The following is a 13,944-nucleotide window of genomic DNA, read 5'->3' on the forward strand; positions in this document are numbered from 1 at the left end:
ACAAATACTGCGCAAAACACCAACGTAATGGTGAAAGTAGAAAACAAATGATGCACAACACACCAACGTGATAGTTAAAGAAGAAAACAAATAGTGCGCAAAACATCAGCGTAATAGTTAAAGTAGAAAAGAAATAGTGCGCAAAACACCAACGTAATAGTTAAAGTAGAAAACAAATAGTGCACAAAACACCTACGTAATAGTTAAAGTAGAAAACAAATAGTGCGCAAAACATCAACGCAATAGTAAAAGTAGAAAACAAATAGTAGCAAAACACCAACGTAATAGTAAAAGTAGAAAAAAATAGTGCGCAACACACTAACGTAATAGTAACAGTAGAAAACAAATAGTGCGAAAACACCAACGTAATAGTAAAAATAGAAAACAATTAGTGTGCAAAACACCCACGTAATAATTAAAGTAGAAAAAAAGTAATGCGCAAAACATCAAAGTATTAGCGAAAGCAGAAAACAAATGTTGCGCAACACACCAACGTTATAGTAAAAGCAGAAAACAAATAGTGCGCAAAACACCAAAGTATTAACGAAAGCAGAAAACAAATGTTGCGGAAAACACCAACCTAATAGTAAAAGTAGAAAAGAAATAGTGCGCAAAACACCTACGTAATAGTTAAAGTAGAAAACAAATAGTGCGCAAAACACCTACGTAATAGTTAAAGTAGAAAACAAATAGTGCGCAAAACACCTACGTAACAGTTAAAGTAGAAAACAAATAGTGCGCAAAACACCAACGTAATAGTAAAAGTAGAAAACAAATAGTAGCAAAACACCAACGTAATAATAAAAGTAGAAAAAAATAGTGCGCAACACACTAACGTAATAGTAACAGTAGAAAACAAATAGTGCGAAAACACCAACGTAATAGTAAAAATAGAAAACAATTAGTGTGCAAAACACCCACGTAATACTTAAAGTAGAAAAAAAGTAGTGCACAAAACACCAAAGTATTAACGAAAGCAGAAAACAAATGTTGCACAACACACCAACGTTATAGTAAAAGCAGAAAACAAATAGTGCGCAAAACACCAACGTAATAGTAAAAGTATAAAACAAATAGTGCGCAAAATACCAACGTAATACTTAAAGTAGAAAACAAATAGTGCGCAAAACATCAGCGTAATAGTTAGAGTAGAAAAGAAATAGTGCGCAAAACACCAACGTAATAGCTAAAGTAGAAAACAAATAGTGCTCAAAACACCTACGTAATAGTTTAAGTAGAAAACAAATAGTGCGCAAAACACCAACGTAATAGTAAATGTAGAAAACAAATAGTGTGCAAAACACCCACGTAATGCTAAAAGTAGAAAAAAAATAGTGCGCAACACACTAACGTAATAGTAACAGTAGAAAACAAATAGTGCGAAAACACCAACGTAATAGTAAAAATAGAAAACAATTAGTGCGCAAAACACCCACGTAATAGTAAAAGTAGAAAATAAATAGTGCAAAAACACCAACGTATGCGCAAAACATCAAAGTAATAGTGAAAGTAGAAAACAATTAGTGCGCAACACACCAACGTAAAAGTAAAAGTAGAAAACAAATAGTGCGCAAAACATTAAATAGTGAAAGTAGAAAAAAAATAGTGCGCAAAACACCAATGTAAAAGTGAAAGTAGAAAACAATGAGTGCGCAAAACACCCACGTGATACTTAAAGTAGAAAACAAATAGTGCGCAAAACACCCACTTATTAGCGAAAGTAGAAAACAAATGGTGCCCAACACACCAACGCAATAGTAAAAGCAGAAAAAAAATTGTGCGCAAAACACCAACGTAATAGTAAAAGTAGAAAACAAATACTGCGCAAAACACCAACGAAATGGTGAAAGTAGAAAACAAATGGTGCGCAACACACCAACGTAATACTTAAAGTAGAAAACAAATAGTGCGCAAAACATCAGCGTAATAGTTAGAGTAGAAAAGAAATAGTGCGCAAAACACCAACGTAATAGCTAAAGTAGAAAACAAATAGTGCTCAAAACGCCTACGTAATAGTTAAAGTAGAAAACAAATAGTGCGCAAAACACCAACGTAATAGTAAATGTAGAAAACAAATAGTGTGCAAAACACCCACGTAATGCTAAAAGTAGAAAAAAATTAGTGTGAAAACACCAACGTAATAGTAAAAATAGAAAACAATTAGTGCGCAAAACACCCACGTAATAGTAAAAGTAGAAAATAAATAGTGCAAAAACACCAACGTATGCGCAAAACATCAAAGTAATAGTGAAAGTAGAAAACAATTAGTGCGCAACACACCAACGTAAAAGTAAAAGTAGAAAACAAATAGTGCGCAAAACATTAAATAGTGAAAGTAGAAAAAAAATAGTGCGCAAAACACCAATGTAAAAGTGAAAGTAGAAAACAATGAGTGCGCAAAACACCCACGTGATACTTAAAGTAGAAAACAAATAGTGCGCAAAACACCCACTTATTAGCGAAAGTAGAAAACAAATGGTGCCCAACACACCAACGCAATAGTAAAAGCAGAAAAAAAATTGTGCGCAAAACACCAACGTAATAGTAAAAGTAGAAAACAAATACTGCGCAAAACACCAACGAAATGGTGAAAGTAGAAAACAAATGGTGCGCAACACACCAACGTAATACTTAAAGTAGAAAACAAATAGTGCGCAAAACATCAGCGTAATAGTTAGAGTAGAAAAGAAATAGTGCGCAAAACACCAACGTAATAGCTAAAGTAGAAAACAAATAGTGCTCAAAACACCTACGTAATAGTTAAAGTAGAAAACAAATAGTGCGCAAAACACCAACGTAATAGTAAATGTAGAAAACAAATAGTGTGCAAAACACCCACGTAATGCTAAGTAGAAAAAAAATAGTGCGCAACACACTAACGTAATAGTAACAGTAGAAAACAAATAGTGCGAAAACACCAACGTAATAGTAAAAATAGAAAACAATTTGTGTGCAAAACAGCCACGTAATACTTAAAGTAGAAAAAAAGTAATGCGCAAAACATCAAAGTATTAGCGAAAGCAGAAAACAAATGTTGCGCAACACACGAACGTTATAGTAAAAGCAGAAAGCAAATAGTGCGCAAAACACCAACGTAATAGTAAAAGTACAAAACAAATAGTGCGCAAAACACCAACGAAATAGTGAAAGTAGAAAACAAATAGTGCGCAAAACACCTACGTAATAGTTAAAGTAGAAAACAAATAGTGCGCAAAACACCAACGTAATAGTGAAAGTAGAAAACAAATAGTGCGCAACACAACTTGTTAGTTAGAGTAGAAAACAAATAATGCGCAAAACATCAAAGCAATAGTGAAAGTAGAAAACAAATAGTGCGCAAAACACCAACGTAAAAGTGAAAGTCGAAAACAAATAGTGCGCAACACACGAACGTTAGTTAAAGTAGAAAACAAATAATGCGCAAAACATCGAAGCAATAGTGAAAGCAGAAAACAAATAGTGCACAAAACACCAACGTAAGAGTAAAAGTAGAAAACGAATAGTGCACAAAACACCCACCTATTAGTGAGAGTAGAAAACAAATAGTGCGCAAAATACCAACGTAATAATGAAAGTTAAAAACAAACAGTGCGCAAAACACCAGCGTAAAAGTGAAAGTAGAAAACAATTAGTGCGCAAAACACCCACGTAATACTTAAAGTAGAAAACAAATAGTGCGCAAAACACCGTTTGCGCAAAACATCAAAGTAATAGTGAAAGTAGAACACAAATAGTGCGCAAAACACCAACGTAATAGTTAAAGTAGAAAACAAATAGTGCGCAACACACCAACATAATAGTTAGAGTACAAAACAAATAGTGCGAAAACATCAAATAGTGAAAGTAGAAAAAAAATTGTGCTCAAAACACCAACGTAATAGTAAAAGTAGAAAACAAATAGTGCGCAAAACACCAACGTAATAATGAAAATAGAAAACAATTAGTGTGCAAAACACCCACGTAATACTTAAAGTAGAAAAAAAGGAGTGCGCAAAACACCAAAGTATTAACGAAAGCAGAAAACAAATAGTGCGCAAAACACCAACGCAATAGTAAAAGTAGAAAACAAATAGTGCGCAAAACACCAACGTAATAGTGAAAGTAGAAAACAAATAGTGCGCAAGACACCTACGTAAAAGTGAAAGTAGAAAACAAATAGTGCGCAAAACACCAACGTATTAGCGAAAGTAGAAAATAAATAGTGCGCAACACTACATTGTAATAGTAAAAGCAGAAAAAAACTAGTGCGCAAAACACCAACGTAATAGTAAAAGTAGAAAACAAATAATGCGCAAAACACCAACGTAATAGTGAAAGTAGAAAACAAATGGTGCGCAACACACCAACGTAATAGTTAAAGTAGAAAACAAATAGTGCGCAAGAGTAACGCATTAGTAAAAGTAGAAAACAAATAGTGCGCAAAACAGCAGCGTAATGGTGAAAGTAGAAAAGAATTAGTGCGCAAAACACCCACGTAATACTTAAAGTAGAAAACAAATAGTGTGCAAAACACCAACGTATGCGCAGAAAATCAAAGTAATAGTGAAAGTAGAAAACAAATAGTGCGCAAAACACCAACGTAAAAGTGAAAGTAGAAAACAATTAGTGCGCAAAACACCCACGTAATACTTAAAGTAGAAAAAAAATAGTGCGCAAAACACCAACGTATTAGCGCAAGTAGAAAACAAATGGTGCGCAAAACACCAACTTAACAGCTAGAGTAGATCACAAACAGAGCGCAAAACACCGTTATAGTAAAAGTAGAAAACAAATAGTGCACAATACACCAACGTAGAAGTAGAAGTAGACAACAAATAGTGCGCAAAACACCAACGTAATTGTAAAAGTAGAAAACAAATAGTGCGCAAAACACCAACGTGATAGTAAAAGTAGAAAACAAATAGTGCACAATACACCAACGTAGAAGTAAAAGTAGACAACAAAGAGTGCGCAAAACACCAACGTAATAGTAAAAGTAGAAAACAAATAGTGCGCAAAACAACGTGATAGTAAAAGTAGAAAACAAATAGTGCGCAATACACCAACGTGCTAGTAAAAGCAGAAAACGAATAGTGCACAAAACACCAACATAATAGTAGAAGTGGAAAACAAATAGTGCCCAAGACCCCAACGTAATAGTTAAAGTAGAAAACAGATAGTGCGCAAAACACCAACGTAATAGTAAAAGTAGAAAACAAATAGTGCACAAAACACCAACGTAACAGTAAAAGTAGAAAACAAATAATGCGCAACACACCAACGTAATAGTAAAAGTAGAAAACAAATAGTGCACAAAACACCATTATAGTGAAAGTATAAAACAAATAGTGCGCAAAACACCAAAGTAATAGTAAAAGTAGAAAACAAATAGTGCGCAAAACACCAACGTAATAGTAAAAGTGGAAAACAAATAGTGCACAACACACCAACGTAATAGTAAAAGTAGAAAATAAATAGTGCGCAAAAAACAAACGTAATAGTTAAAGCAGAAAACAGATGGTGCGCAAAACACCAACGTAATAATAAAAGTAGAAAACAAATAGTGCGCAACACACCAACGTAATAGGTAAAGAAAGTAGAAAACAAATAGTGCACAACACACCAACGTAATAGGTTAAGAAAGTAGAAAAGAAATAGTGCGCAACACACCAATGTAATAGGTAGAGAAAGTAGAAAACAAATAGTGCGCAACACACCAACGTAATAGATAAAGAAAGTAAAAAACGAAGAGTGCGCAACACACCAACGTAATAGAGAAAGAAAGTAGAAAACTCATAGTGCGCAACACACCAACGTAATATATGAAGAAAGTAGAAAACAAATAGTGCGCAACACACCAACGTAATAGATAAAGAAAGTAGAAAACACATAGTGCGCAACACACCAACGTAATATATAAAGTAGAAAACAAATAGTGCGCAACACACCAACGTAATAGATAAAGAAAGTAAAAAACAAATAGTGCGCAACACACCAACGTAATAGATAAAGAAAGTAGAAAACAAATAGTGCGCAACACACCAACGTAATAGATAAAGAAAGTAGAAAACAAATAATGCGCAACACACCAACGTAATAGGTAGAGAAAGTAGAAAACAAATAGTGCGCAACACACCAAAGTTATAGTTAAAGAAAATAGAAAACAAATAGTGCGCAACACACCAACTTAAGAGGTTAAGAAAGTAGAAAACAAATAGTGCGCAACAAACAAACGTTATAGATAAAGTAGAAACAAAATAGTGCGCAACACATCAACGTAATAGGTAAAGAAAGTACAAAACAAATAGTGCGCAACACACCAACGTAATAGGTTAAGAAGGTAGAAAACAAATAGTGCGCAACACACCAACGTAATAGGTTAAGAAAGTAGAAAACAAATAGTGCGCAACACACCAACGTAATAGGTAAAGAAAGTAGAAAACAAATAGTGCGCAACACACTAACGTAATAGGTTAAGAAAGTAGAAAACAAATAGTGCGCAACACACCAACGTTATAGTTAAAGAAAATAGAAAACAAATAGTGCGCAACACACCAACGTAATAGTTAAAGTAGAAAACAAATAGTGCGCAACACACCAACGTAATAGGTTAAAAAAGTAGAAAACAAATAGTGCGCAACACACCAACGTTATAGTTAAAGAAAATAGAAAACAAATAGTGCGCAACACACCAACGTAATAGTTAAAGTAGAAAACAAATAGTGCGCAACACACCAACGTAATAGGTAAAGAAAGTAGAAAACAAATAGTGCGTAACACACCAACGTAATAGTTAAAGAAAATAGAAAACAAATAGTGCGCAACACACCAACGTAATAGGTTAAGAAAGTAGAAAACAAATAGTGCGCAACACACCAACGTAATAGGTAAAGAAAGTAGAAAACAAATAGTGCGCAACACACCAACGTTATAGGTAAAGAAAGAAAACAAATAGTGCGCAACACACCAACGTAATAGGTAAAGAAAGTAGAAAACAAATAGTACGCAAAACACCAACGTTATAGTTAAAGAAAGTAGAAAAGAAATAGTGCGCAACACACCAACGTAATAGGTTAAGAAAGTAGAAAACAAATAGTGCGCAACACACCAACGTAATAGCTTAAGAAAGTAGAAAACAAATAGTGCGCAACACACCAACGTTATAGTTAAAGAAAATAGAAAACAAATAGTGCGCAACACACCAACGTAATAGGTAAAGAAAGTAGAAAACAAATAGTGCGCAACACACCAACGTAATAGATAAAGAAAGTAAAAAACGAAGAGTGCGCAACACACCAACGCAATAGGTAAAGAAAGTAGAAAACAAATAGTGCACAACACACCAACGTAATAGGTAAAGAAAGTAGAAAAGAAATAGTGCGCAACACACCAACGTAATAGGTAAAGAAAGTAGAAAACAAATAGTGCGCAACACACCAACGTAATAGGTTAAGAAAGTAGAAAACAAATAGTGCGCAACACACCAACCTAATAGGTAAAGAAAGTAGAAAACAAATAGTGCGCAACACACCAACGTAATAGGTAAAGAAAGTAGAAAACAAATAGTGCGCAACACATCAACGTAATAGGTTAAGAAAGTAGAAAACAAATAGTGCGCAACACACCAACGTTATAGTTAAAGAAAATAGAAAACAAATAGTGCGCAACACACCAACGTAATAGGTAAAGAAAGTAGAAAACAAATAGTGCGCAAAACACCAACGTTATAGTTAAAGAAAGTAGAAAACAAATAGTGCGCAACACACCAACGTAATAGGTTAAGAAAGTAGAAAACAAATAGTGCGCAACACACCAACGTAATAGGTTAAGAAAGTAGAAAACAAATAGTGCGCAACACACCAACGTTATAGTTAAAGAAAATAGAAAACAAATAGTGCGCAACACACCAACGTAATAGGTAAAGAAAGTAGAAAACAAATAGTGCGCAACACACCAACGTAATAGGTAAAGAAAGTAGAAAACAAATAGTGCGCAACACATCAACGTAATAGGTTAAGAAAGTAGAAAACAAATAGTGCGCAACACACCAACGTTATAGTTAAAGAAAATAGAAAACAAATAGTGCGCAACACACCAACGTAATAGTTAAAGTAGAAAACAAATAGTGCGCAACACACCAACGTAATAGGTTAAGAAAGTAGAAAACAAATAGTGCGCAACACACCAACGTTATAGTTAAAGAAAGTAGAAAACAAATAGTGCGCAACACACCAACGTAATAGGTTAAGAAAGTAGAAAACAAATAGTGCGCAACACACCAACGTTATAGTTAAAGAAAGTAGAAAACAAATAGTGCGTAACACACCAACGTAATAGTTAAAGAAAATAGAAAACAAATAGTGCGCAACACACCAACGTAATAGGTTAAGAAAGTAGAAAACAAATAGTGCGCAACACACCAACGTAATAGGTAAAGAAAGTAGAAAACAAATAGTGCGCAACACACCAACGTTATAGGTAAAGAAAGAAAACAAATAGTGTGCAACACACCAACGTAATAGGTAAAGAAAGTAGAAAACAAATAGTGCGCAAAACACCAACGTTATAGTTAAAGAAAGTAGAAAAGAAATAGTGCGCAACACACCAACGTAATAGGTTAAGAAAGTAGAAAACAAATAGTGCGCAACACACCAACGTAATAGGTTAAGAAAGTAGAAAACAAATAGTGCGCAACACACCAACGTTATAGTTAAAGAAAACAGAAAACAAATAGTGCGCAACACACCAACGTAATAGGTAAAGAAAGTAGAAAACAAATAGTGCGCAACACACCAACGTAATAGATAAAGAAAGTAAAAAACGAAGAGTGCGCAACACACCAACGCAATAGGTAAAGAAAGTAGAAAACAAATAGTGCACAACACACCAACGTAATAGGTAAAGAAAGTAGAAAAGAAATAGTGCGCAACACACCAACGTAATAGGTAAAGAAAGTAGAAAACAAATAGTGCGCAACACACCAACGTAATAGGTTAAGAAAGTAGAAAACAAATAGTGCGCAACACACCAACCTAATAGGTAAAGAAAGTAGAAAACAAATAGTGCGCAACACACCAACGTAATAGGTAAAGAAAGTAGAAAACAAATAGTGCGCAACACACCAACGTAATAGGTTAAGAAAGTAGAAAACAAATAGTGCGCAACACACCAACGTTATAGTTAAAGAAAATAGAAAACAAATAGTGCGCAACACACCAACGTAATAGGTAAAGAAAGTAGAAAACAAATAGTGCGCAAAACACCAACGTTATAGTTAAAGAAAGTAGAAAACAAATAGTGCGCAACACACCAACGTAATAGGTTAAGAAAGTAGAAAACAAATAGTGCGCAACACACCAACGTAATAGGTTAAGAAAGTAGAAAACAAATAGTGCGCAACACACCAACGTTATAGTTAAAGAAAATAGAAAACAAATAGTGCGCAACACACCAACGTAATAGGTAAAGAAAGTAGAAAACAAATAGTGCGCAACACACCAACGTAATAGGTAAAGAAAGTAGAAAACAAATAGTGCGCAACACATCAACGTAATAGGTTAAGAAAGTAGAAAACAAATAGTGCGCAACACACCAACGTTATAGTTAAAGAAAATAGAAAACAAATAGTGCGCAACACACCAACGTAATAGGTAAAGAAAGTAGAAAACAAATAGTGCGCAACACACCAACCTAATAGGTAAAGAAAGTAGAAAACAAATAGTGCGCAACACACCAACGTAATAGGTAAAGAAAGTAGAAAACAAATAGTGCGCAACACACCAACGTAATAGGTTAAGAAAGTAGAAAACAAATAGTGCGCAACACACCAACGTTATAGTTAAAGAAAATAGAAAACAAATAGTGCGCAACACACCAACGTAATAGGTAAAGAAAGTAGAAAACAAATAGTGCGCAACACACCAACGTTATAGGTAAAGAAAGAAAACAAATAGTGCGCAACACACCAACGTAATAGGTAAAGAAAGTAGAAAACAAATAGTGCGCAACACACCAACGTTATAGTTAAAGAAAGTAGAAAACAAATAGTGCGCAACACACCAACGTAATAGGTTAAGAAAGTAGAAAACAAATAGTGCGCAACACACCAACGTAATAGGTTAAGAAAGTAGAAAACAAATAGTGCGCAACACACCAACGTAATAGGTAAAGAAAGTAGAAAACAAATAGTGCGCAACACACCAACGTAATAGGTTAAGAAAGTAGAAAACAAATAGTGCGCAACACACCAACGTTATAGTTAAAGAAAGTAGAAAACAAATAGTGCGCAACACACCAACGTAATAGGTTAAGAAAGTAGAAAACAAATAGTGCGCAACACACCAACGTAATAGGTTAAGAAAGTAGAAAACAAATAGTGCGCAACACACCAACGTAATAGGTAAAGAAAGTAGAAAACAAATAGTGCGCAACACACGAACGTTATAGGTAAAGAAAGAAAACAAATAGTGCGCAACACACCAACGTTATAGTTAAAGAAAATAGAAAACAAATAGTGCGCAACACACCAACGTAATAGGTTAAGAAAGTAGAAAACAAATAGTGCGCAACACACCAACGTAATAGGTTAAGAAAGTAGAAAACAAATAGTGCGCAACACACCAACGTTATAGTTAAAGAAAATAGAAAACAAATAGTGCGCAACACACCAACGTAATAGGTAAAGAAAGTAGAAAACAAATAGTGCGCAACACACCAACGTAATAGGTTAAGAAAGTAGAAAACAAATAGTGCGCAACACACCAACCTAATAGGTAAAGAAAGTAGAAAACAAATAGTGCGCAACACACCAACGTTATAGGTAAAGAAAGAAAACAAATAGTGCGCAACACACCAACGTAATAGGTAAAGAAAGTAGAAAACAAATAGTGCGCAACACACCAACGTTATAGTTAAAGAAAGTAGAAAACAAATAGTGCGCAACACACCAACGTAATAGGTTAAGAAAGTAGAAAACAAATAGTGCGTAACACACCAATGTAATTGCCAAAGAAAATAGAAAACAATTAGTGCGCAACATTCCAACGTAACAGTTAAACAAATCAGAAAATAAATAGTGCGCGAGATATCAACGTAACAGTTAATGAAACTTAAAGAGAAACACTGCGCGAGATGCCAACGTAACTGTTGAGCAAACCAAAAAACAATTAGTGGGCGAATTACCAACGTAACAGTGAAACAAACCAGAGAGCAAATACTGTGCGAGATATCAACGTAACAGTTTAACAAATAGTGCGCAAGATATCAACGTAACAGTTTAACAAACCAGAAAACAAATAGTGCGCGAGATACCAAGGTATCATGTAAACAAACCAGAAAACAAATAGTGCGCGAGATATTAACGTAACAGTTTAACAAACCAGAAAACAAATAGTGCGCGAGATAACAACATAACAGTCAAAATTACCAGAAAACAAATAGTTCGTGAGATAGCAAGGTATCATGTAAAAAAACCAGAAAACAAATAGTGCGCGAGATATTAACGTAACAGTTTAACAAACCAGAAAACAAATAGTGCGCGAGAGAGCAACGTAACATTTAAACAAAGCAGAGAACAAATAGTGCGTGAGATGCCAACGTAACAGTCAAACAAACCAGAGAACAAATAGTGAATAGCCTCTTTTAGCTATGCAGAATAATTTCCACTTTGAACGATAACGCAAAATATAAAAAATATATAAAAAACACAAGAAAGGTAACAATAAACCAAGAAGTAAGAAGGATTGGGAAGGATGGAGAAGATTAAAACTGATGGCACCTTGAAAAAATTTATATGCAGATTTTTAAGGCGCAAACTTAAGAGCTTGGTTGACTATACATGATTTCACGTACCACTTCGTAAGCAGACTGTGCCTGTTCATAGAAGCCCTGGGTCTCATACGCGATAGCAGTGGCTGTCTCAGGATACCGACAGCGCTGCTGCCACAGACCAGCCCACATGTCTTCTTCATTTAGTAATGAGTACATCTCCGCTAAAGCGTCAAGAGTTTCCTGATCACAACAAAGAAACAATACCTCGCATGAGTGTCAACAACTACCATACGTTTTTAGTGAAGGAAGTTTACTAAACGCCTTCTCTGTTTCTTCACAGTTCTCGTTTATCATTAACCAAAACTACGGACGTTTCTGTCTCTCCTATACTGCTCTCCTTTTGCCTTACAGCCCTTACTTTGACTAACATCAAAAGAAAGAAACGCATTCGTTTCACCTGCGATAACAGAGACTCGTTAATAAGAAAAACGAATTGAAACATCAGCAAAACGTTTTTAAAGCATTGCAATGGACGTTAGCGATAATGAACCAACAAAAGCGATATTGTTTTCAAATCTCTCTCAAATCCATTCAAAATCAGGCCTGTAACAATCTCTGAGTCAGAGGTGGCGATGTCAAAAGGAATTTAAGTATAACAAAAGAAGCTTATTGCATGGTTTATAACATACATGTTGGTTAATCTCTGACGGGTCTTCTTCAAACGGCGAAAAATCAATGACTTGTTGTTGTTGATGTGTTATCTGATGATTGGAATATTCTTCACACAAACTGGCATAGTCCTCCAACATAAGTCCTGAACGATGCCACGAGTTGTGCGTTTTACCAAGATACTACAAAACAAGTTAAAAAGAATTTTCTAAAAACAAGCTTAGCTGAAATCACACTCTCATGAAACAATTTTTCAACCGAATGTCGAAAGCGATCCGGGACTATCTTGGTTTTGCTCGACTGCGCGTTGTGATTGGTCAATAAAACTCGCACTACACTCTCAACTAATGAGATATTTAACCTGGTTACTCCAGTTTTCTCGCGCTTAAGGCCGGCTACATTTACTTTATTTAATATAAGTTCTAATTGGCTTCTTGCGATGTTTACTCTTGCTCTGATCTGACGATACTCAATCAAACTACCTCTTATTATGTGGCACGCCATTTTTGTCCTCCCATAACCGTATGTCGAGATTAAAACGGGTTGCAAATAACGCGCGTAAAGAGTCGAACCGAATTATGGAAGATTCGAGAACAGTGGCGTACAGCGTAGCCGTTCTACGTTAGTTACGTGAATATGAAGGCGTAATTCTACCTTGAGTATACAAGGTCGAATGGGAACAGCCGGGTTACATTTAGAGACACCTTCCAGTATGGTGTGAACTGAACTGGGAAACGTATCCACTTGGGCCTGATGACTTCCACTACACATAAACGGACTGATCTCACCCGCTAGAACCTGGAAAACAAGCGTGACAGGAAAAAAAAGACATGACTTATAGATAACAAGGTGATTGTGGTCTGCTAAACTTAGAATATAACTTTATCTTAATAGACAAGTTTAGGTCTAAAGTGCAACCAAACTGTGATGCGCGCTTGTCGTTTGCTCGGGATTAAGTTTCACTTCTTAAATGCAGTGTCTCGATTGACCGCTATGTCTTGAATAACAATTTTCAAACGTATTCTAATGTTTGCTTGCTAATTACAGTATTAGGATTGGTTGCTATGTCTCGACTGATAAATTTCAAAGCCAGCTGAGGGCACACGCAGTGATTGGTAACCTTTGGAGCAATGAAACAGCAACATCCCAAAACGTGCACTCAGTAAAAAGCATTTTCATGCTCGATCATAGGATATGTATCAGCTTACTTGTTGTTGTTTCTCAGTCAGCAGATTCCACAGCTGTGGGAACAGGTCTATCCACACAGTATGTGCCAGGTTGGAGTACTTGTGGCACAACTGAGCCATGGGTCCCAGGAACGATGCGGTCTAAAGAAGAAAAAGAACGACAGAGCATTCAACCACCTCCGTTCAGCTTCGACTTGGCTAACGTTTAAAATAACCTGCAGCGTAAGCTCAAAAGAGGTTTTTGAGGCCATAATCTTTGACATAAATTTTTGTAACACTTCTTAAAAGGAAGCACTCATTAATTATGTTCTCTTAATTATATTTTCTCAAAAATAATAAA

At 35.3% G+C, this 13,944-nt stretch overlaps 1 protein-coding gene across 2 annotated transcripts in view; it reads right to left on the minus strand.

Annotated features, from left to right (window-relative positions):
• Positions 1 to 13,944, minus strand: part of LOC113685710 (transformation/transcription domain-associated protein) — a 71,986-nt gene that overhangs the window by 19,324 nt on the left and 38,718 nt on the right. For both annotated transcript variants that reach the window (XM_089181859.1, XM_089181858.1), the window contains exons 89-92: positions 13,626 to 13,745; positions 13,072 to 13,215; positions 12,438 to 12,599; positions 11,830 to 11,988 (exon numbers count right to left, since the gene is read on the minus strand). In XM_089181859.1, the coding sequence (XP_089037985.1) occupies positions 11,830 to 11,988; positions 12,438 to 12,599; positions 13,072 to 13,215; positions 13,626 to 13,745 (585 nt within the window). The remainder of the gene's footprint in view (positions 1 to 11,829; positions 11,989 to 12,437; positions 12,600 to 13,071; positions 13,216 to 13,625; positions 13,746 to 13,944) is intronic.

This window comes from Pocillopora damicornis, chromosome 9 (genome assembly GCF_964200805.1).
Source record: "Pocillopora damicornis chromosome 9, jaPocDami1.2, whole genome shotgun sequence".
Classification (NCBI taxonomy): domain Eukaryota; kingdom Metazoa; phylum Cnidaria; class Anthozoa; order Scleractinia; family Pocilloporidae; genus Pocillopora; species Pocillopora damicornis.